Consider the following 20,175-nt stretch of genomic DNA (forward strand, 5'->3'; position numbering starts at 1 on the left):
TTAAGCTGGTCACCAAAGTGACTCCGGCTGTCGGGGCTCCGGCAGCCCCCCGCAGCACTGCGCCCGAGGCTGGGCTTTAGCAGCGAAGGAGCGGGGAAGGAGACTCGATGTGGGCTGACCCCGAAGGAGGCTCTTCCTCTCGCCACACTGATGGGCTGAGCTGGTTCTGTGCCTGTGCTGGTCAACGTGACCGGCTCGTCAGCACTGGGCTCTCGGAGGACCGGGGCAGCCCGGTCGGGGGATCAGCAAGGTCCCACCACACTGTGGGAAAACTGGCCTGACAAGATACGCATAGAGTGGCAGCGGATGAAGATTGAGTGTTTCTGATCAAGACCCATCAGTAATGAGACTCTAGTTATGTGCGTTGGGCATACTCAGAAGATAGAGGGGAGACCGAGATGAGCTCTTAGGCAGAAGCTCTTCCCTGTGAGGGTGCTGAGGCGCTGGCACAGGGTGCCCAGAGAAGCTGTGGCTGCCCCATCCCTGGCAGTGCTCAAGGCCAGGTTGGACACAGGGGCTTGGAGCAAGCTGCTCCAGTGGAAGGGGTCCTGCCCGTGGCAGGGGTTGGAGCTGGAGGAGCTTTAAGGTCCCTTCCGACCCAAACTGTTCTATGATTCTATGATCTACCAGCCCCTAAATACATCAGAGCTGCTGTAACCAGTTTTGGGGCCCCAAATACATGATCCATATGAAAACAAGAGTCAAACACTTGCTCTGACCCAAAGTTTATTTTTTAATGACCGTGTCTGTACCCCCTAAAGGAGAATGCCCCCCCCCCTCCCCAAACCTTTACTTCTTTATTACTTCCAATCCAGCTACCGTCCCTTTTACAGGTAAGCTCCTCTTGCAATTAGCGCTCCTCTGCCCTCGCTGCGCCCCTAATTGCCATCAGCAATTAGCCGGGAGGGGTCATTACCGCGGGCGGGGGGGCGCGGGGCGCTGCCCGCGGAACAGCGCCGGGATGGGGGGCGCTGGCTGAGCGCGGGGGCTCGCTGAGGCCGCGCAGGGGCTGGGGGGCTCTCACCGTTACGCGCCTCATTAGGGGCTCATTTACATGTTAATTACCGACCCCGCGCAGGAGGCGCTGCACCAGGACTACAACTCCCGGCGTGCCCTGGGGCACCGCCCTCCCTGCTCCGATTGGCTGTCGGGACAGCGCCGTCCCGCTATGATTGGGTGTTGGTAGGCCCGGTTCCGCCCGTTCCCCACTTCCGCCTCGGGCCGGGGCCGGGGCAGGGACCGGGGCTGTGGCGGCGGCGGCGGCGGCGCGGGCGGGTTTGAATGGCGGCCGGGCCGGCTCCGCTCCGCCATGAACTTCTCGGAGCTGTTCAAGCTCTCGGGGCTCCTCGGCCGGTTCTCTCCGGACGGCCGCTGCCTGGTGAGTCGAGGCCGCTGCCCGAGGGGAGCGTCAGGTGAAGCGGCAGCGCGGGGCCTTGGGGCCGGGCCCCGGCCTGTCCCTCCGCAGCCGGCGCGGTGCGCGTGGTACGGGGAGGCCCGGTGAGCGCCATCCTCACAGGCCGGCAGCTGCGGGGAGCGATAGTGCCGCTGGTCCTAGGAGGACAAGCGTGTGCGTGCGGCCGGTGGGTTGCTGGGGGGCTTTTAGTGGTCAGGGCTCTTTATAACGGTGACCAGACTGCGGTTACTTAATGAAGTCATAGTTATGAGCCAAGGAGTAATGTTTTAGAGTAATGAGCAGTGGTAAAGTGAGGGTTCCGTGAATTAACATCCCCACCGCCTTTCCCCCTGCTTTAACCGTTCCTACTGGAGTTCACAGCGCACACTGAGCCCTTCCGAAATTAGCCCTAAGCCAGCCACAGCACTGCACGGTGCAGTGGGAGCTGCGGCTTTTGAGGCCAGCTCAGCTTTGGCTTTGCTCTTGCCTAGGCATCGTGCATGCAGTACCGCCTGGCTGTCCGGGATGCGGGCAGCCTCCAGATCCTCCATCTGTACACGTGCCTGGACCAGATCCAGTACATAGAGTGGTCGTCGGACTCACTGTTCATACTGTGTGCCATGTACAAGCGAGGGATTGTGCAGGTAAGACCCAAGCAGGGCAGGGGGTTTCCTGCTTGGGGTTTGTGTGTGCTCTGGGTGAGTTTCTTAGTAACCAGTTCAGAGTTATTGCTAAAGCAACTGACCTCCCTCTTGGTAATGCAGGGTTTGAGGATAACCAAGCATGCTGTTGTTTTTAAGAAAACATCTTAGTTTGAAAACAAATTCATTTTAGAATAAAAATAAACTCAAAGCTGAAGTCTGGCTTACCAGCTTTCAGTGCAGTAGGAAATAAATACATTCACACTTGTTAAATGGACTAAAAGTTGGTTTAAGTTCAGAATTTGTCACAGCTAAAAAGCCACCTTACTCTACAACTTGTATAAGCACACAGAGCTGCGGGGCTTACTTTTGTAGTGGGATCCAGCGCCAGTCCTTCATGGCCGTAGCTCGCAGTGCTCCTGACGTCTCTGATGCGTGATGCGGAACCTCCTTGCTGCTGTAGTGTGTGCTCGCAAGCAGAGGGGGTGGTGAGCTGCTGGTTCCTTGTGTTGCCTCTCTGGTTTCCTCTCTGACCTAGGTCTGGTCCCTGGAGCAGCCGGACTGGCACTGTAAGATAGACGAGGGGTCAGCAGGATTGGTGGCCTCATGCTGGAGTCCGGATGGTCGTCACATTCTCAACACAACCGAGTTCCATGTGAGTGTGAAGTCATGATTACTCTGCCTGGTATCAGATGTTACTGTCTGCACTTTGCCTCTTAAAATAACCTAAAGCTCTTAAAGCTGTGATGGTGGTGAAGAGCATGGATATAGATTTCCTGTATCCATGTATGTAATCTAGGTTAATTCCAGGGTAGATGCTAGCTATTCTGTGAACACTTTATTCTCTTGCTCCTGATGATCAGGTAGAATGTGAACACTTGGCTTTGAAGGTAAAATTATATGTTTGAGGAAAGTGCAGGGGTAACTGGTATTCATCAAAATGATTTTAGAAATCAAATGTGTTGTTCATCGCTCGGGGAAGGCTCAGGCAAAACCAAATAAAGCTCCAAACCATCAACATTTAAGAGTCTGTGGAATTCAAAAGTATGATCTTAGGTTTATTGATGTATGAGATGAAATTTAGAGAAATACTTTCATAACTGTTTGATTTGGCATGTAGAAGTTGGGCTGCTGTTCATGGAACCACTTGGGAGATAAAACACCTCATGGAATCATAGAATCTATTGCTTATTAGTGCTTATTGATGAGGAGCCCTGTTCTGGAACCCACCTTAGGGTAGAATCCCTGTCAGGTGTGGCTTCTGGGCGCTGGGTTTGTTGGGAGGCCAGGGGAAGTCTGACTCTCCACTGTTTGTGGTCTTTGGATTAGAGTTGGTGATTGGTGATGTTCAGTGCAAAGATGAATGAGCAAAGAATAGCAAAGAATTGCACGCACACGTGGCAGAATTCTCTGGCAAGGATGTTTAGTGCTGGCTGGGGTAAAGATTTTCAGTCTTGTTCCATTCCTCTACCCCTTTAGACAGTGGGTTATGAGGAGTGACGAATTTAGACCTTAATTTTCCTAGCAATGAATCATCCTGATGGCAACTAAAACAAAATGAGTTTCAGAGCTCATTCAGAACTTCAGCCTGAAGTTGTTAAATCCTCTGCTAGTCAGGGAGAGGTGAAGGCAGTAACCCCCACTGCAGCCTGGTGCTATGTGCTACAAGTGTGAGTATCTCGTGGCATGTGCATGTGGGGGTGGACAAGCAAGTATTTATTGCCTCCAACAGAACTTGGTTTGACCTTAGAGGGTTTCATTAAGCCTTTGCCAAGTTGGCATCTGTCTTGGGATAAGTTTTCTTTCCAGCTGTAAACAGGCTGCTAAATTAGCTTTTGTCAGACAGCTGCCTGGGTTATGCTGGTGTCTGAGTTGTGTTTACTCTCTCTCTGCTAAATCCATAGTCTGGTAGGACAGACAGAGTAGTGCTCGAGACAGAAACTGTCAGGACACTTAATATTGGTGTGTTATATATGTTATTGAATACAGTGATTGCTCGGAGGGCTTAGGGCTTCCCTGTCAGCCAGGTGTTGGTTGCCTGATGATCTAATGTTAATATAGCTCTGCAAATGTGATCATTTTATTGGAGATGGATCTGTAATAATAATGTGGAAGTTTTTTGGGTCCTAGAATTGTTACACAACATACATAATATTGTATGGCAGAGGTACCTGTCCAAGTCTTCACACAGTTGCTGCAGTAAACAGCATGATATACAGGGCAGCCAAGTGGTACAGCCTTATTGGAGGGAGTACATAGACTCTGATCACTTGGTAGTGAATTGTTTTTTTAACAATACCGGGTTACAGATACAGAGGAATTTCCCATGCTTCCCATGCAGAAGTGTGCGTAGTATCTAGTTAGTTGATTTCCAGAAGTTTCCACATTTTTGGTGTGTCCCAGGTATCTCTCCAGTTACAGTGCCTGAATTTATAGGCACGTGTAGAGCTTAAACACAAGCTGCAGATAAAAGATGTGGAGGAAGCGAATGGATCCTCTTCCTTGTGACTCATGTTTTGTGATAAATAGTGTGAAGATCAGCAGCATTGTTGAGTGTTTCTTTCAAGAGCCATAATATCAACTACATATACTTCAGTTCTGCATTAGGTACTGAACACTGAGGAGCTTCTTTCAAACTACAGCAGCAGGGGGAATAAGTGTTTCTGTGTATAATGGAGCTAATCCTTAGTAACTGTAAATGGCTGCAGTGGTTGAAAAATGCTTTCTGTCGAGGAATGTGCTCTGAATAATCTTCTGAAATCCAGTGCTGACAGACACTGCTATGTAAGGAGGCGTTGTGACCCAGTCAAGTCTGGGACAAAAGTTGATGGTCATTTGAGATGCAAGGTTGTTTAAAAGTGTGTTTTTATCCATTGAAAATCACCAGTCCTACACCTGCCTGTAGCTGTCAACATTGGGCTGTAGTCCTGAACCCAGCACTGGAGACTGTTTATCACGTTACCATCTAAATACTTTTTATTTCTCAGCTGTTTTTAGGCTATTTTAAAAATGCTGCTGCTTTTGGTTTGTTTTTCCACTGCAAAACAACAGCTGAAAACTTCTCAGACACCGGTATCCTTAGGATTTGAGTTTGACAATGCCACTTAATGGATCTGTGCTAAAGAGGAAGCACCCCTCGGTGCTCAGTGCAGAAGAGCTGGCTGCAGGCTTGGCTGGCCATGATCTGGTCTCCTGCTGTGCAAGCAATTGTCCCTTTGTCACAGAGTCCCTGAGAAAAGCAAGAGCAATGCAAACTTATTGCAATATGTTTCTGTCTCATACCTGATAGCTGTGAAATAATCACTCTTAGGCTAGTTTATGTTGGGTGAGATTACGGAATGATGTTTCAGTTCCAGTTGGGAATATGAAGATTCTCCCTTTTTGTCCTAGTTTAATTGTAAACATGTTCTTAATCTGTGTAAGATAGGTGTGAAGTCCATAGGTTAGGCTCCTAATGTAACTTCCTCAGTTTATAGATGCTGAAGTGCTCCTTCAGGCTCCTGCTCTGTGACTTGGGCAAGCGGTTACAAGGATGTTAGGGCAGAGCATATCGGTGGTCTCTACCTTGCTGTTGTGCACTTCCCTCACCAGCTTGCAGCCTTTTCAGGAATAATACTGGAATAGAGGACCTTCTTAGTAGTTACGAGTGTCCTGTGACTGATGGAGATCAAGTCTGAAGATGAAGTGCTTTGGTTACCAAAGGATTGTCAGTTTTGTGAAGCACATGCTCAGCTTTTAAGTACAATGTGACGAGAATGAACAGAGAAACAATTATTAGTGTCTACTCTGGGGAACTGCAAAACTTGATCCTTTTAGAGAAGGTTCTGAGCAGCAAATGGAGGACCTGGCAGTGTTCAAGGCTAGGTTGGACAGGGCTTGGAGCAACCTGCTCTAGTGTGAGGTGTCTTTTTGCCTGTGGCAGGGGTTGGAACTGAATGAGCTTTAAGGTCCCTTCCAACCAGCAATGGAGAAGTTACAGTGAGAGCTCTGCACATCACGTGCAGCTTCACACCTGTAGAGATTCTTCTCTTCCTACACACTTGAGCTTGACATGAGTGTGGTTTTGCCTCAGAGTCAGCCAGCATGGTCTGGGGTGGAAGTGTTTGACACAGAGCAGGCCAGGTGAGTTGATCCTGAGGCCAAGCAGCAGCACAAGTGTAAACTTGGATGCCTTTGTTGGGAAAAATTACAGTGCAGACCTCAGCATTCGAAGCTTGCAGCTGCTAAGCTTGTATTAAGTGGCTGCAGAATGTGTGTTGTGTAGGCTGCGTGTTTTGGTCGGGGGAGGAACGGCAGCAAGTACATTTAACGCTGCAATTAATAGGAGCAAGCAGCGTATCACTATTGCAGTTGTGCTAGAAGAATGTGAGTAGGCATTGTGTTGGTATTTTTAAAGTAAATCTTGCATGAGGAGCAGACTAACTGCTGTATTTCTGTGGGTCCGGAAGCGAGTAGTTGCAGCAATAAAACTTGATTAATGTTCTTCAGCTCAAGGGTTCTTCTAGGACCTGCTAAACTTGAAGGCACTGTAGGTGTTTAGCTGTAATTTCATACCTATGAAATAAAGAGAATAATAAACCCTGGGTGAAATAGGGTGCAATGCCTTCTCTAACTTTGGATAGAAGTGGACAGGAATCTGACCTGATTGTGCTCTTTCCTCTAATAAATTAAAGAACTATTTAAACTATTTCCTCTTCTCTTAAAATCTCAGAAATGTCTTCTGTGTACAAAAAGCAGTAGGGAGAACAGCTTTTCTGCTTTGGGACTTCATGCATCTTCAGAGTGCTTATGAGGATTCTGAAGCTTGGTTTGAACACCGTGTCAACTGTGAGAGTCGTGCCATCTAGCAAAATGATAGTGTCAGCAAGAGAGAACCTCTGAGGGCTGTTGAAACACATGGTCTGTAGCATTACCAGGTAGAACAGTGTCATAGGATGCTGCCCTGGAGAATCCCTTGTCACCACTGAGCAATGTTGATTACTTCAGGGAAGGAAAATGTGCATTGAGGGCAAACATTCATAGAAGCATAGCAGAAACTTCCTCCCAAGGGTGCTGGTGAATCTGATGATTCATCTGATGCAGTATTGGGATAGGCAATGCTGAAGTCTTACCTGTGTAATGAATCTGAACTAGTTTTGTTATTCAATAGTTCTGGGAAAGATGGTTTCTTGGAGAAACAGGTTTACCTGCATCTCTCCTAGAATCTCTTACCTTGGTGCAGTAACATGTAGGAAACCACAAGAAAAATACTATCCTGGGAACATTCGTTGCTCCAGCTATAAATGATTCACATGCCATCCTGATTAATGCACATATGTCTGGTGGGGCTGCCGTTGCTAAGGGAGAGTAAGTATTTGTTTTTAATTGAATAATCTGCAGATGGCAACACAGAGCTTCCAGAATGTGGGCTGTGACCTTGAAGAGCTGTGGAGAGGCTTCTTTTGCAGCTGACTGCCTTCTCTGCTGTTTGGGTGGCTTAGGGATGCACAGGCCTCCAGAAATATCCCAAACATCATGTTTAATGCCTTGCTTTGCATGGCATGTTTTGGTTCTTTTCTCCTGCTTTCAGGAAGGATGTAGGATGCATTGGGTGTATCGCTGAGGAAGGAAGAGCAAAATGCAAAAGAAATTAGCTGTCAAAGCAGAGTGTGTCTAAGTGTTGAAAAACACAGCTCCATTTTCATACTTGGTACCTCTTTGCCAAGAAGTACAATGTTCTTAAGTTGCTATAACTTTTCATCCATTCCTAAATTCAAGAAACTTCTCATCTCTCCTCTAGATCCTGAGATGAAACTGTTTTTTTTGTCCCAGTTCAAGAGTGCCTGTGTATGATACATGTAGCTAGATTTCTGCTACTATCAGTAACTTTGATGTTGATGAAGAGCTTTTCTCCATATTGGTGTTCCTCATCCTGTATACGCCTCTGGTGTCTCCAGTGTGCCTGTCATGGTGATTTGCAATAAGTAACCTTGCTACCTGAAGGGACCTGGGAGAGGAGAATTCATCACCCTTACTTCTCAGGCTTTGTTTAAGCTACATAGAGTAGCTGCAAAGTTTAATCCCAGAGGGTACATTGATCTACTTTGTGTGACTGAAGTAGGTTTATTGGTTTCTGTTTACTTACCTTTTTTTATCTACAGAACTAAACACATACTTCCTTGTCTTCGTTTCTTTGACAGCTGCGGATAACAGTGTGGTCCTTGTGTACCAAGTCTGTATCTTACATCAAGTATCCCAAAGCTTGTCAGCAGGGTAAGTGACACAAATCTAACACCAAAATGGTGTTGTTTAACGTGGCAGAAAGGGAAAAGGAATGTAATGACAAAACACAGGTCTCAGGGTGGGCCCTGGCCCCCTTCCATGTTCCACTGGCTGCCAGCACAAAGATGTGCTCTGGGGATGTCATGCTCTCGCTGTGAATGAAGGATCACATCAATCCATGTGCCCGTTCTGCAAATCTACATCTTTGCTGCATTTGCCTCTGAAGGGTCCTTTTAAGACATCAAATGAAGCTGGATGCATTGGTGATGAAAACACTAATCCAAAGTGGCTTTTGCCATCTCTTGCACATGAAAAGATTTTAAAGGGAAGCTGTGTCAGGCCTGTTTAGCCACATGGCTGTGGTTAGCAGTATCCTGCCTGAGGCTTGTATCCCATGTATGACACAAACAATTATGTATCCCATATAAAATAAGAGTGGATGGGGACCAATGCCTGGAAGCTTGTGGAGTACCAACAGTTGCATAACTAATCCATTTATCTTAGATTAATGAACTGCTTATTTCAAATCTGTGGCTTTTATATAACAACTATCAGTAATCAAACACGGGTTTTTGAGGCATACTGGAGTTCTGCAGTAGCTCTGAAGCTGTGTCCTTAGAAGTAGCACATAGAAAGCTGAAGAACTGTGACACAAGGAAGTTAGTGACAGTATGCATTGCCTTGATTTTGATTAATGTGATCTATGAGGATGTTTTTTCCTTCTCTTTTCATTTATCCTTTGAATTGGAAGTAATTGCTCTTCCTTGAGGAGTTGTCAGCTATTCTGTCATGTTTTCTCTCTCATTTTCTGAATTAACTTTGTCTCATTGCAGGGATAGCTTTCACTAAGGATGGCCGCTACATGGCAGTAGCAGAAAGACGTGACTGCAAGGACTTCATTAGCATCTTTGTGTGCAGTGACTGGCAGCTACTGAGAGTAAGATACATCCTTGCCTTTCCCTTGTGTGTAAACTACAAGCATGTGTGGCATGCTGGCTGCTTCGAACTCGGTCACTTTGGTAGCTTGATTTTAGGCTGTGAGGGATGCACACTCGCATGTTGTAGAGGACTGGATGGATCTGATATTAAAACCTATTAAGAACTACTCTGTACCTGATGTCACCTCTGGCTCAGGAGTCCTGAGGCTCCTTAGAACCTGATGGCAGGATTTAGGAAATACCATTGAATGCTTGTTGTGTTCCCAAGCCCTTCCATAATGATCCTATACTGGTCTTTGAGGCAAGGAGTTTGCCTAGCTGGATTCCTTGACTGATTCAGTGGAATTACTTTTCCTTTCTTATGAAATTATGTTCATTTTAAGGTATAACAAGTTTTTGCCTCCTCTGTAAAGGGAAATCAAAGAAACGGGGAATTCAGCATACTGTTGCAAAAGCAAACACTTCCGTTTCCATGCTAGCATAGCAAGGGCTCTCTTGCATTTGTGGTAGCACCGAATAGCATAAAACTGAGGATTTTCAGTCAGTGCAACAGTGTTTGTTAACACAGTCTTTCAAATGGTTTTGTGTTTTCTCTTTTGGGGACAGCATTTTGACACTGAAACCCAAGATCTGTTTGGGATCGAATGGGCTCCTAATGGCTGTGTCCTGGCAGTGTGGGATACGTGTCTGGAGGTATGGAGAAAAAAGTGGTTATATTCCTGGAGGGTCCAAGTTGAGTTTTAGCTGCCGTGTATAAAGCACTAACTAAAATAGTTAATTTCATGGTTTTTCCTTTAAATGTGAAAGCTGAATCAAGCCATTTTAACTGCTATGTTTGTATAGGTAATTGGTGTTCTCGTGAGTGTATGCCAAACTGTTGTGTAAATCTTCAATGACAGCAAATTATCTTATTGGCTTTCTGATTTAGCTTGAAAAAAATTGATTGTAAGTGGTGCAGAAGCTGTTACTGAAATAATAAAGGAATTCTGCTGTGAGGTTCCTGCTGTTGTACTTTGCATTGCACAGTAGTTTTACAGTTAAATACTGACCCCAAAATTTAGCAAGGAATATCTAAGTTGCTGTCATTCTGCTCTGAGTAGGTGAATATCTAGGTATAGAAAAACAGCCTCTGGTGGCCATGATTTTATGGGCTGTGTGATCAAAACAGCCCTGGGAATGGGCAGGGTTGGAACAGCCTGGATTGGAGGGCTGGCAGATGCTGAAGGAGGATGAGGGTCTTCCATAGTGTCACCTGCTGATGTTGTTGGAGAGTGGTGGGCTGGAGGGGCCACTGCTCTGGCTCAGTGGGGCATTTGTGCTCTTGGAGACAACGTGGCTGTGGTCTGAGAGAGCCAGAAGAGCCAAACTGGAAGCCTCAAGCCTCTTGTCTCAAATCACAGATAAAAGGCCAGCCCCTTTGTATTTAATTTGCTGCCTTTTAGTGAGGAAAGTTTGGAAGGAATAGTTTTGGCTGCCTATGACTTTAAACAATATTGTTAGTCTTTAAAATAATCCGTTTCTGTTTCAGTATAAAATACTGCTGTACTCCCTCGATGGCAGACTGCTGTCCACGTATCGGGCTTATGAATGGTCGCTCGGCATTAAATCAGTGGCCTGGAGTCCCAGCAGTCAATTTCTGGCAATTGGCAGCTATGATGAAAAGGTAAGAACTAAGTTTACTTTCTCTCTGTTACCTGAACCATTTGTAGAACTTTGTCATACTGGTTCTATCTTGCAATGCTTTCCACAACTAGGTGCGTATCTTGAACCATGTAACTTGGAAGAAGATCACAGAGTTTGAGCATCCAGCAACTGTTGTGAGCACAAAGACTGTAAGTATGGATCTGGAATCCACGGAGTCATTGGCAGTGCTTTGATGCTGCTGTTTGTATCCCAGAGATTTTGTTCTGGAGACCTTGCTTTTCCCCTTCTAATGTGTAAAGGGCTTGGAAAATCCCATTAAAATTTGGGGATGTAAGAAAGGAATCCTTTCAAGTCTGGAGACTGTGTGTATGATCCCCTCAGCTTTGGCACTCACGGATTCTCAGGTGCTTTGTCACATGCCAGTGTATTTTGATGTAGATGGGGACTGCATTACAGATGTGGGTGTGCAGAGTATGGCAAACAGGGAAACAACAGGAGAGATTTGTCTCAGCTTTGTACAGTTCATGACTTTAAACAGCATTGGACCTGGATTGTGGTCAGATCTACATCTTGTGTGTACAGGCTCCTCTGGCTCACCTAAAGAGCATTTCCTGTAAACATCTGTCAGGGTTTATTTTTACCATTGCATACCTGTATGTGCAGGGCCCAACAGATTCTGGGCAGTTGGCAGCGGGCAGAGAGCTGTGGCTTTTGTTCCAAAAATCACAAACTGTTCCCATCCATCAAGGTAAAAAGAACACAGTGTAGTAGTGCTGCGTGCTGCTGCAGAGGGGGACCGGGCTTGTGTCTGGACAGATATCCTGGGAGACTTCACGTGTGCAGACTGGAAGTCTGCAGTATTCCCATGACTCCAGTGATGCCTCTAACCAGAAGTGAGGCGTGATCCACTGAATGCACCTCAGCAAAACTTCTCACGACTCAAAAATGCCCTTACTTCCAGCTAGCTGTAAAACATGTAATGGAAAACAAATGGGAATAGCTCTGTTAATCTCTGCTACATGGACAGGAACTGCAGTTGGTGCATTTTATCCCGGTGCTTGTGTTTGGAAATAATATGTAGTAGGCAGACTATAAAAATATCTTTGCTATTCCCTCCTGCAGTGTTGTGCTTTGCATTTTTTATGGTAGTATCCGATTAAGAGTCTTTGTTGCAGAAATGAAACTGATGTTCCCATTGTAATGGAGGTGATTTATTGTGCTGCCAGATTTTAGCTCTTGGGAATAACAGATGAGGTGTGCTCTGGCAGACTCGCTCTTCATAGACTTCAAGGTTCATTTATATATCACAGGAGTGTTTTCCTGATCGTGGTTCCAAACAGCAGATGATTCGCTGAGTTTGGTATTTGCCTACTGAAGCCCTGGTGGTGAACCAGGGGATGCTGAGACACAACATGCTTACAAATGAGATAATGGGATATGAATGGTTTGGTAATAGCCCATGTTCAAATGCTCTGAGGCCCTTCTGTAGAACTCTCACTTGTTTCTTTGTAGATTGTGTATAAAGAAGTGGAGAAATCCCCATCTGTTGAAACAGAGAGACTTTCTTTCCCTCCAACAAGAGCATTGGCTAGTTCTCTCTTCAGCACACAAAGTAAATGTAAGCCAAAGTTTACTACGAGATGCTTGAGTTTGCCACGTGAAGTCTTTCTAGGAGTAATAGCTATAGGTGAACTCTGCCCCTTTGGTACTGAATGGCTCCAGTGGGTGCTCTGAAGGGCAGTGAATCAGTGCTGCACACTGCCAGAGGGGCTGCTGTCTGCAGGCTGGTTTGCTGGCATGTTAAAGACCAGTAGGATACTGTAGAAGGCAATGGATGACTTCCTTATTCACTGTTTGCAGTGCTGTAAATCACCTGTGGTTTGCATTGGTGTTTGAAAGAGCAGTGAAAAAGCAGCAGTAAACTTGATCCCCTGGTTTTTGTTTTTTTGGTAGCTTAATCCCAGGCTTGCCTGGATTTCCAGGCTTATAGAAGGGCAAGAACAGTGAGCTGTGTATGTGAAGATGCACTGTCTTAAGACAGTGGAAGCTTTTTGATAGGAACATCTTGGAGATGAGTGAAATACAGCCCTGTCATCTCAGAAATAAGGGGTGTTTAACAGTTGGAATGTAAATATTTTGTCCATTCAGGCTTGATTACTTCTTTTTCAAATTCCAGATGCCATTTCTGAGGTGCCACTCTCTTTGCACTATGTCAAACCAGCTTCTGACCGGGCAAATCCCAAAATGGGCATCGGGATGTTGGCGTTCAGTCCGGATAACTGCTTCCTGGCTACCAAAAATGGTGAGTTCCTGCTGCCCTACACTGGAGAGAGAACTTACTCACTGCATGTGGGCTTTAAAATCAGCTCTGCTGTGCAAACATGCAACTACAGAGGAAGTTCAGCCTATGTCTTATAGCGTACATAAAGTGTTATGAGCTGCCAGAGCTACTCATCAGTGCAGTAACTTGGCCTTGGCTTTGTATTTAATGAGTAGGATGCTTTTTATATCTCTACAAATGTAGGTGAGTTTGCTGTATTAGAAAATGAAAGGTTCAGGTTTCCTCCTCCATTTACAGCAAGTGTTTATTGAAAGGTAGAATTCTTCATAACCTGTAGTGGGGGAGTTGATTACCTCAAATGGTGAGAGTCATGGATTTAACTTTAATCTTTTCCCTTCTCTGCTCCTAAAGGGCTGCCTGTGTCTGTGTCACAGAAGCTGTGGTTCTGGAAAACAAACTAAGTCACTTTTTATCCTTTTTGCAGTATTTCCAAGGCAAAATTGAAGGCAGTGCTGGGCAAAACTCTAGTGGTGTTACACCCATGGTGTACCCAAAGGGTTTGTGTTGTGTTTGACATCAGTAGTGCCCATGTTGTAAAAAGATCACGCTACTTTTTTTCTCCTTCAGGTATTGACATGATTACCTCTTCCTTTTCCAACAGATAACATTCCTAACGCTGTCTGGATCTGGGATATTCAAAAGCTGAAGCTGTCTGTAGTCCTAGAGCAGCTGTGTGCCATCCAGTGCTTCCAGTGGGACCCCCGACAACCCCGCCTTGCTGTATGCACAGGGAATAGTAATGTCTACTTGTGGTCCCCAGCCGGCTGTGTGTCTGTGCAGGTCCCAGTGGAAGGTAAGGTCTGTGGGAACTTCACAAGCCATCAGCAGCTTTATGTACTAAATTTACTCCCAGTTATCGGTCTGATCCGTTTCTGCAGGTGACTTCCCAATCGTGTCTCTGTCCTGGCATTCCAGTGGAGACTCCATGGTGCTCCTGAGTAAGGACAACTTTTGTGTCTGTTACTTGGAAAGAGAAGAGGTAAAGTAACAACCCTTTGCATAAAACTGCTCACGAGTTTGAGGAGGAATGAGGACAGGGGCCAAGCCTTTTTGCCCAGTGTGAAGTTCTTGTATTTATGGATTATTTATTGAAGAAGCCTACCCAAACTCCAGTGTGTGAAGTACTGTGATTGAATGAAGTGATGTAGCAACTGTGTGTAGAGAATGAGATCTGGATTGCAAGAAAACTGTAGTACTTAGGTCTTTGAACTTTCTTTTGGACTTTATCAACTATAAAACCTTGTTTTCTAAAACTAGCTGTGTATATATAATGTATAGCTATTTAAATTTTATAATTTCCAATAAATGCTTTGATAGTTACAAACTTGCAATGGCTCTAACTCCATTCTGAAGTCTGTTTCTCTGCTATTGGTGAGGTGATTAACCTGAGCACAAGAAGACAGTTACTTGCACACACCAATGTATCTAGGCTGGTAAGACAACAAGATCTTTCTGGTGTATTAGAACTAAATATTGTAGCAGAAGTAGATACACCAGGATGACACTTTCTAGGGAATCAGTTAGTGTTAAAGCAGTACAAGTTCTGTGTTCAGAAGCAAATCAAGTCCTCTCTAGTCATTGCAGTAATTTCCAGACTAAGGTATTAACAGGTGACAGTAATTGCACCTGGTCTACTATAGATTTACTAAATCTTTATAAGAAGGATCATAGCTGGTACTTTAGAATGATGCACTAAAGCCAGTTGAAATGGGAGCTTTTGACCCAACTGCCTAATGCCAGATAGGAGTGGGTGGGTGGTCAGGGAAGGAGCAGTTGTTCTGTCCTATCTCTGTAACCCATGTAGCTGGCTGTTGGGTCCATCAGAGGAAGGGAGCCCACTGCTGAGGAATTTACTGGATGTTTTTGAATTGCTACTTAATTTCACAGCCTCAGTCTCCCCACAATGAAGAGAAACAAACAAATTGAGTTAAAATTTAACTTTACTGCAAGATTAATTATAATTAAACAGGTATCATAGAAAATGAATTGAGGGGCATGCAGCTTGTTGCATTCCATCATGATTTCAGCTTTACAGAGGCTTCATAAAAAGCACATCTTAGTCCAAAATCTACCACTGCAGCACAGCGTTTATTCAGCATTGCAGTTGTGCAGAGAAATGCTCTGATAAACAGCACACCTAGAAGGTCACACGCAATGAAAGAGGTGGTCAGAGTAACCTTGGGCACAATTGCTGTTGCAGTCTCTTATGCTGCTTCTGCATTTCATTACTGGGCGTCTGTATAAGGTGAAGTGTAAATCAAGGTTGGCACCAAAGTTTTACTGGGCTCCAGGATGAGTCCTGCCCTGCTGTTCTCCCAGACTTGATTTAAGAAAAACTGCTAAGAATATAAATCTAATCAAAATAGGATTCCTTTTCAGTTTTATAAATAATAGCATTGAAGGCAGATGTGTTGGCAAGGGCTTTTGGCAATATTCTCTCCATAAAGTCTTTATTCTGTGGCTACAGCAAGCACACACACACAAGAAGTTAGGAAGCCAATAAAGTCCTATTCAAGCATAGCTCATGTGGACTGTTTCTGAGCAGATGCAACAGGGGTGTTTAACACTGTTAGCTGACTGGTTAGCTACAGAATGACTTCACAGGCCTTAATCTAAGCGCTAAGGTACCAGAACTGTGACCGCTGCCACCTCTTTAAACAACGTGAATCAAGCCCAAGCACACTGCAGTGTTTGACACCACGCACAGGGAGACAGCTGCAACAGGGCATGAATGTCTTGCTGTGTCTTGGAAATTGTGCAGTGGCTGTAGCAGATTCCCATTGCCCTTAATTAACATTTAGTTAGAAGAACATGTAGTTAGAAATGAAAAGTAACTGCTGCTAGCTAGCCTTGTGTAAATCCAATACACAGTATGAGTGACACTGCTTGTGTCAGATTAACCTGGCCTGTGTGTTCTCAGAACAACTCAGGCCTCCTGTGAACCTCCAGTTCTCCACCCTCCTCGTGCTCCCCCGACTTCCTCACTTTATCTGATGTTTTGCTGCTCTCCCCAGCCCCATACCAAATCACTTGCCCTTGAAAAGATGCCCCACAATGAGTTTCAAAATCCAATTTTGCCTCTTGTCATTGAGTAGCCAAGTTTGGCCTCGTTGTTGATGAAGGACATCAATCCCAGGTAGGTCTCGATCAGCAGAGGACGCTCCAGCACAAGCACACCATTTGCCCTTCCTGGCAATGGAGACTCCTTCTGGGCTTTCTTCACGGCCTGGATGAGCTGAGTTTTGAAGTTTTCCAGCTGAAAGAAAAAAGTCATCTCGGTGTTCTTCCTTTGTTTTAAAGATTGCTGGATAAACAGCTAGCATTCATCAGCCTTTGCATTGACTTGTAAAGGCTGAATGCCACTGCTGTCATCATGTATCTTCCATGCCATGATAAACTTTACGTTCTGACATTTAACCTTCATGATACAGTTAATACCAGGACACTATTTATGTGTAACTGAAATGCATGGCCTAGATGTGTAAAGATTTACCAGTGACTTAATGCTGTTTCTTTCTGATTGCCCTTATCACTGACGTGCTGAACATAAATTACTATGGTGTTCTGGTTTTAAGGGAAAGCAACTATTGCAAGTAAAATGGAGAACCACCTAAGTGAAGGTTTGCAGTCAGCAATTAAAGTGTTTATTTAGCTGGCAGTCCTAGAAGTCATCAGGCATCAGCCTGTGGGGTAAGTCAGAGAAGGATCCATCTCTTTGCCTTAACTGCTTCCACCTAACTGCTGTATCTTTCCAAAATCATCCAAGACATGCCCAGCCTAGGAGCTCAACAGCCCATCTAGAGCAGGGGAGGCCAGTTCCTTACCAGGCAAAGGGAGGCCACCTTCTCATCAGCGTCTGCCATGGGGTGCTCGGTGAAGGTGACGTAGGGGATGCTGGTGGACCACGGGTTCCATCTGTTGATGAAGGAAGCACGACTCTGCTTGTCCCACTGAATTCGAATCCCGACACCTTCTCGCCTGATGTTGAAGACAACACAAGTAACAGGGTAAGACTCTGGACTCTTTGAGGTCAGTTCAACTGGAAACATGCTGTCTGAAACAGACAGGCTTAGAACTGGAAGCTGAAATACAAGTTTGGTAGTAAGTGTTTCCTCTAGATCAGTAAGAGAAGAATTTGGCCTCTGGAATATGCAAAGATACCTTCTTATAAGCTAGGGGCAAGAAGGTGACGCTTGCTAGATGCCCAGGACCCAACATCTGAACTGCATTGCCTGTAATAGCCTGTGTTGATGTATGACCTGACATTTACACATGGCTTTCTAGTAATGCTAAGGTGGTACTACTACTGCACTACATAGAATCATTAGGGTTGGAAAGGCCCTTAAAGCTCATCCAGTTCCAACACCCTGCCACAGGCAGGGACACCTTCCACTAGACCCCGTCCAGCCTGGCCTTGAACATTAATGGCAATGAACTTCTGCTCCCAAATCTACTCATCTTACATTGAAAGTCCTTGAGCAACTTGCTTTTAATGTAAGTGCTGATTGCCCCACCAAAATAGCAGCTACTCCAAGGTCTTATAGTAAGGCTGAGCAATAGTTTGCGAAGTCAGGTGAGCAAAAGGAGAGCTCTCAGCCATGGCCAGCAGTTAGGAGCAAAGGTTTGACAGCTCCGACTGCTCAAAGTGACAACAGGAGTTACAATAACACTGCAGCGTTACTGCATCAACTCACTTGTTCAGAGACTTAGAGGGGAACTCGAACTGCCCAACCGAGATGGTATCGACGGCGCTGAGGGCGATCCTAGTCACATGCTGGCACTGCAGGCTGATGAAGTTGTATTTGCAGATGAGGAGGGACCAGTCTGTGATGAGAACCAGACGCTCCTTCTCATTGTTCCAGTGATCGATCCTGGCCAGGCAACAAGACCGAGCTTCAGCGGTCTTGGTCATGGGCAGAAGAATCACGAAGGAGAATGAACCCATTCCATCAGGGCCTTTGCTTTGAGTCAGCAAGTCCGACAGGAGGGGGAGTGTCACAACAGAGGGAATACTCTGATTTTCTTAGTAAGTCTGAGGATTTGGAGGTGTTATTGGAGAGCAAATGCCCCTTAAACAGGGCGGATGAGCCCTCACCAGCACTAGAGCGTGTTTAACACCACGCCATTAGTGTGCTGCCATGCTGGCTGAATTAACTGCAGTGGTGCATGCTCAGGGGAAAGAAACGGTTTCCTTTACCTGTGTGGTCTGACAGCCTTTTCCTCTATAAGAACAGCCTGTACACAGAAAACCTTGTCTGTTTCTTCACATTTCATGGATAAAAGATTTCACCTTTACCTGCTGCCGAGCCATCACAGCTATAATACTGTATCAATGTCAGGGCAACCCAGGAGTAGATTATGTTTTAACCCTTAGGGTCGTAAGATTTTGGAACAAGTTAACTCAGGGTCTGCATCTCACCCTTGGGTGGGTTTGGGCTGCACGGGGATAGGAGCATGATGCAGCCAGCCTCAGCCCCTGCAGGGCTTGTTCTGCAGGTAACCAGGAGCAGTTAAAGCAGAGCAAAGCGGGGATGTGCGGGTTGGGGGGGGCAGGATGGAGGGAAGGCCGCAGGGGGTGCAGGGAGGGAAGCAAGGCCGCGCTGGGGCAGGGGCAGGGGCAGCGCTCACTCCGCCAGCAGCCAGACGCTCTGCACCTCCCCGTCCTCGGCGGGCAGCACGACCGCGCGGATCTCGCTCACCGCCTGCTCGATGGTGCCGGGCTGCGGGGCAAGGGGGGGACACGTTACCGGCTGCGGGGGCCGCTCCGCTCCGCCCCGCTCCGCTCCCCCCCCCCGCCCCGGCGGCGCGGCCGTACCCGGAACACGAAGTACTCCCGCAGGCGGCCGCCGCGGGTCGCGGTGCGCACCGACACCGGCCGCAGCGTCTGCCGGGGCGGCAGCAGCGGCCCGGCCTCCCCCGGCACCAGCACCGCGGCCGCGGGGCTGCCCCCGTCCCCGCCGCCGTCCCCTTCGCCGCCCTCCGCCGCGTCCCGGAGCTGCAGCATCGCGGCCGGCCCGGGCGCTCGGTGCCTTCCGGGGCGGGACCGGCACCGGGACCCCCCCCTTCCGAGCCCGCCCCGCGCCGGGGGCGGGACTGGGGAGCACAAAGGGCACGCGTGAGCGGCGCGGGCAGCGGCCGTGCTGCCGGAGCGAGCCGGGACCGGGCGCACCGGGTCCCGCGGTACCCCGGGGGGGAGCGCAGGAGGGCGGCGGGACCCTGCGGAGCCCTGCGGCCCCCACCGCATCCTGCAGCTCAGAGCGCTGGGGATGGAGGGCAGGCTGGCATCTGCCCTGCGGTCCCCGGCGTTACTGAAGGTGCTATCCCTCTTCATGCTCTGTCTGAGCGCTTCCCAGGGCTGCTTTACCCAGAGGCAGGGGGTGACGTCCTCCGCAGCGCTGCGATGTGGTACCCAATTGGGAACGCACTAAATTGACTTCAGTGACGCTGGGGTTGCAGATACCCACCTTTCACACGTGCTACAAGAGGTCTCTGTTGGGCTCGCTGCAGCCCGTGCTCACAGGAGCCTGTTTACATGGGGAGCATCGCGGCTTTCTTTAAGGTGACTTATAAAAGCGTTACAGGGTTGAATTTAATGCTGGGAAACCTTTAACGCTGCAGCTCTTTGCATCAGAGCGTCCTCTTCTCCCTGCAAACCCAGGGGATGGGCGGTCATGGCCCAGGGAATGGTGGTGGCCGAGGGATGGCCACAGCCCGAGGGGTGACCACGCCACTGCCCCTTGCAGCCAGACCAGCCCGGACGCTCCTGGTAAGTTGTGCCCTGCCCGCTGTGGCCAGCATCGCTTCCTGAGGCACAGCGTGGAGCTGAGGGGGGCTGGATCCGCATCCCCGGCTGTGTCCTGGAGAGGGAGCCACGCTCCTGTTCTATGCTTGCTCCCTCCGAGCACAAGGAGCACAAACCCCTCTGACCATTCCTGCCGGTGGGCATCTGGTCGGGGT

At 47.4% G+C, this 20,175-nt stretch overlaps 2 protein-coding genes across 4 annotated transcripts; one reads left to right on the plus strand and one right to left on the minus strand.

Moving 5' to 3' along the window:
* The first annotated feature begins 1,261 nt into the window (after window positions 1-1,261).
* WRAP73 (WD repeat containing, antisense to TP73) lies at window positions 1,262-14,551 on the plus strand. 3 transcript variants are annotated; one of them, XM_061450400.1, is made up of 12 exons: window positions 1,262-1,378; window positions 1,885-2,037; window positions 2,573-2,689; window positions 8,214-8,286; window positions 9,129-9,232; window positions 9,840-9,926; window positions 10,762-10,896; window positions 10,988-11,065; window positions 12,390-12,495; window positions 13,054-13,179; window positions 13,820-14,011; window positions 14,097-14,551. In XM_061450400.1, the coding sequence occupies exons 1-12, from the start codon at window positions 1,310-1,312 to the stop codon at window positions 14,204-14,206; spliced, it is 1,350 nt and encodes a 449-aa protein (XP_061306384.1). In that variant the 5' UTR covers window positions 1,262-1,309; the 3' UTR covers window positions 14,207-14,551. The 3 variants fall into 3 exon arrangements, with proteins under 3 accessions (XP_061306384.1, XP_061306387.1, XP_061306385.1); XM_061450401.1 differs by having other exon boundaries at window positions 1,302-1,378; window positions 1,768-2,037; XM_061450403.1 differs by lacking the exon at window positions 10,988-11,065.
* A 589-nt stretch (window positions 14,552-15,140) lies between these two features.
* Window positions 15,141-19,252, minus strand: TPRG1L (tumor protein p63 regulated 1 like). Its single transcript, XM_061450404.1, has 5 exons — window positions 19,034-19,252; window positions 18,847-18,938; window positions 17,913-18,089; window positions 17,043-17,196; window positions 15,141-16,474 (listed from the first exon to the last, which is right to left on the minus strand). Exons 1-5 carry the CDS (start codon window positions 19,220-19,222, stop codon window positions 16,280-16,282), a joined length of 807 nt encoding a protein of 268 aa, XP_061306388.1. The 5' UTR covers window positions 19,223-19,252; the 3' UTR covers window positions 15,141-16,279.
* Between the last annotated feature and the right edge of the window lie 923 nt (window positions 19,253-20,175).

The sequence above is a fragment of the Pezoporus flaviventris genome, unplaced genomic scaffold (assembly GCF_033815535.1).
Source record: "Pezoporus flaviventris isolate CSIRO_AGI_PZ_B2104156 unplaced genomic scaffold, CSIRO_AGI_Pfla_v1 ptg000009l, whole genome shotgun sequence".
Lineage (NCBI taxonomy): Eukaryota > Metazoa > Chordata > Aves > Psittaciformes > Psittacidae > Pezoporus > Pezoporus flaviventris.

Bases quoted from the DNA above. Each gene is read 5' to 3' on its own strand.
- TPRG1L (XM_061450404.1), bottom strand. From the start codon at position 19,222: ATGCTGCAGCTCCGGGACGCGGCGGAGGGCGGCGAAGGGGACGGCGGC. The intron at 18,939-19,033 runs GTACGGCCGCGC...CTTGCCCCGCAG, and splicing joins GGGAGTACTTCGTGTTCCGG to CCCGGCACCATCGAGCAGGC. The intron at 18,090-18,846 runs GTGAGCGCTGCC...TTGCCTGGCCAG, and splicing joins AGCGTCTGGCTGCTGGCGGA to GATCGATCACTGGAACAATG.
- WRAP73 (XM_061450400.1), top strand. From the start codon at position 1,310: ATGAACTTCTCGGAGCTGTTCAAGCTCTCGGGGCTCCTCGGCCGGTTC. The intron at 9,233-9,839 runs GTAAGATACATC...TTTTGGGGACAG, and splicing joins GTGACTGGCAGCTACTGAGA to CATTTTGACACTGAAACCCA. The intron at 14,012-14,096 runs GTAAGGTCTGTG...CCGTTTCTGCAG, and splicing joins TGTGCAGGTCCCAGTGGAAG to GTGACTTCCCAATCGTGTCT.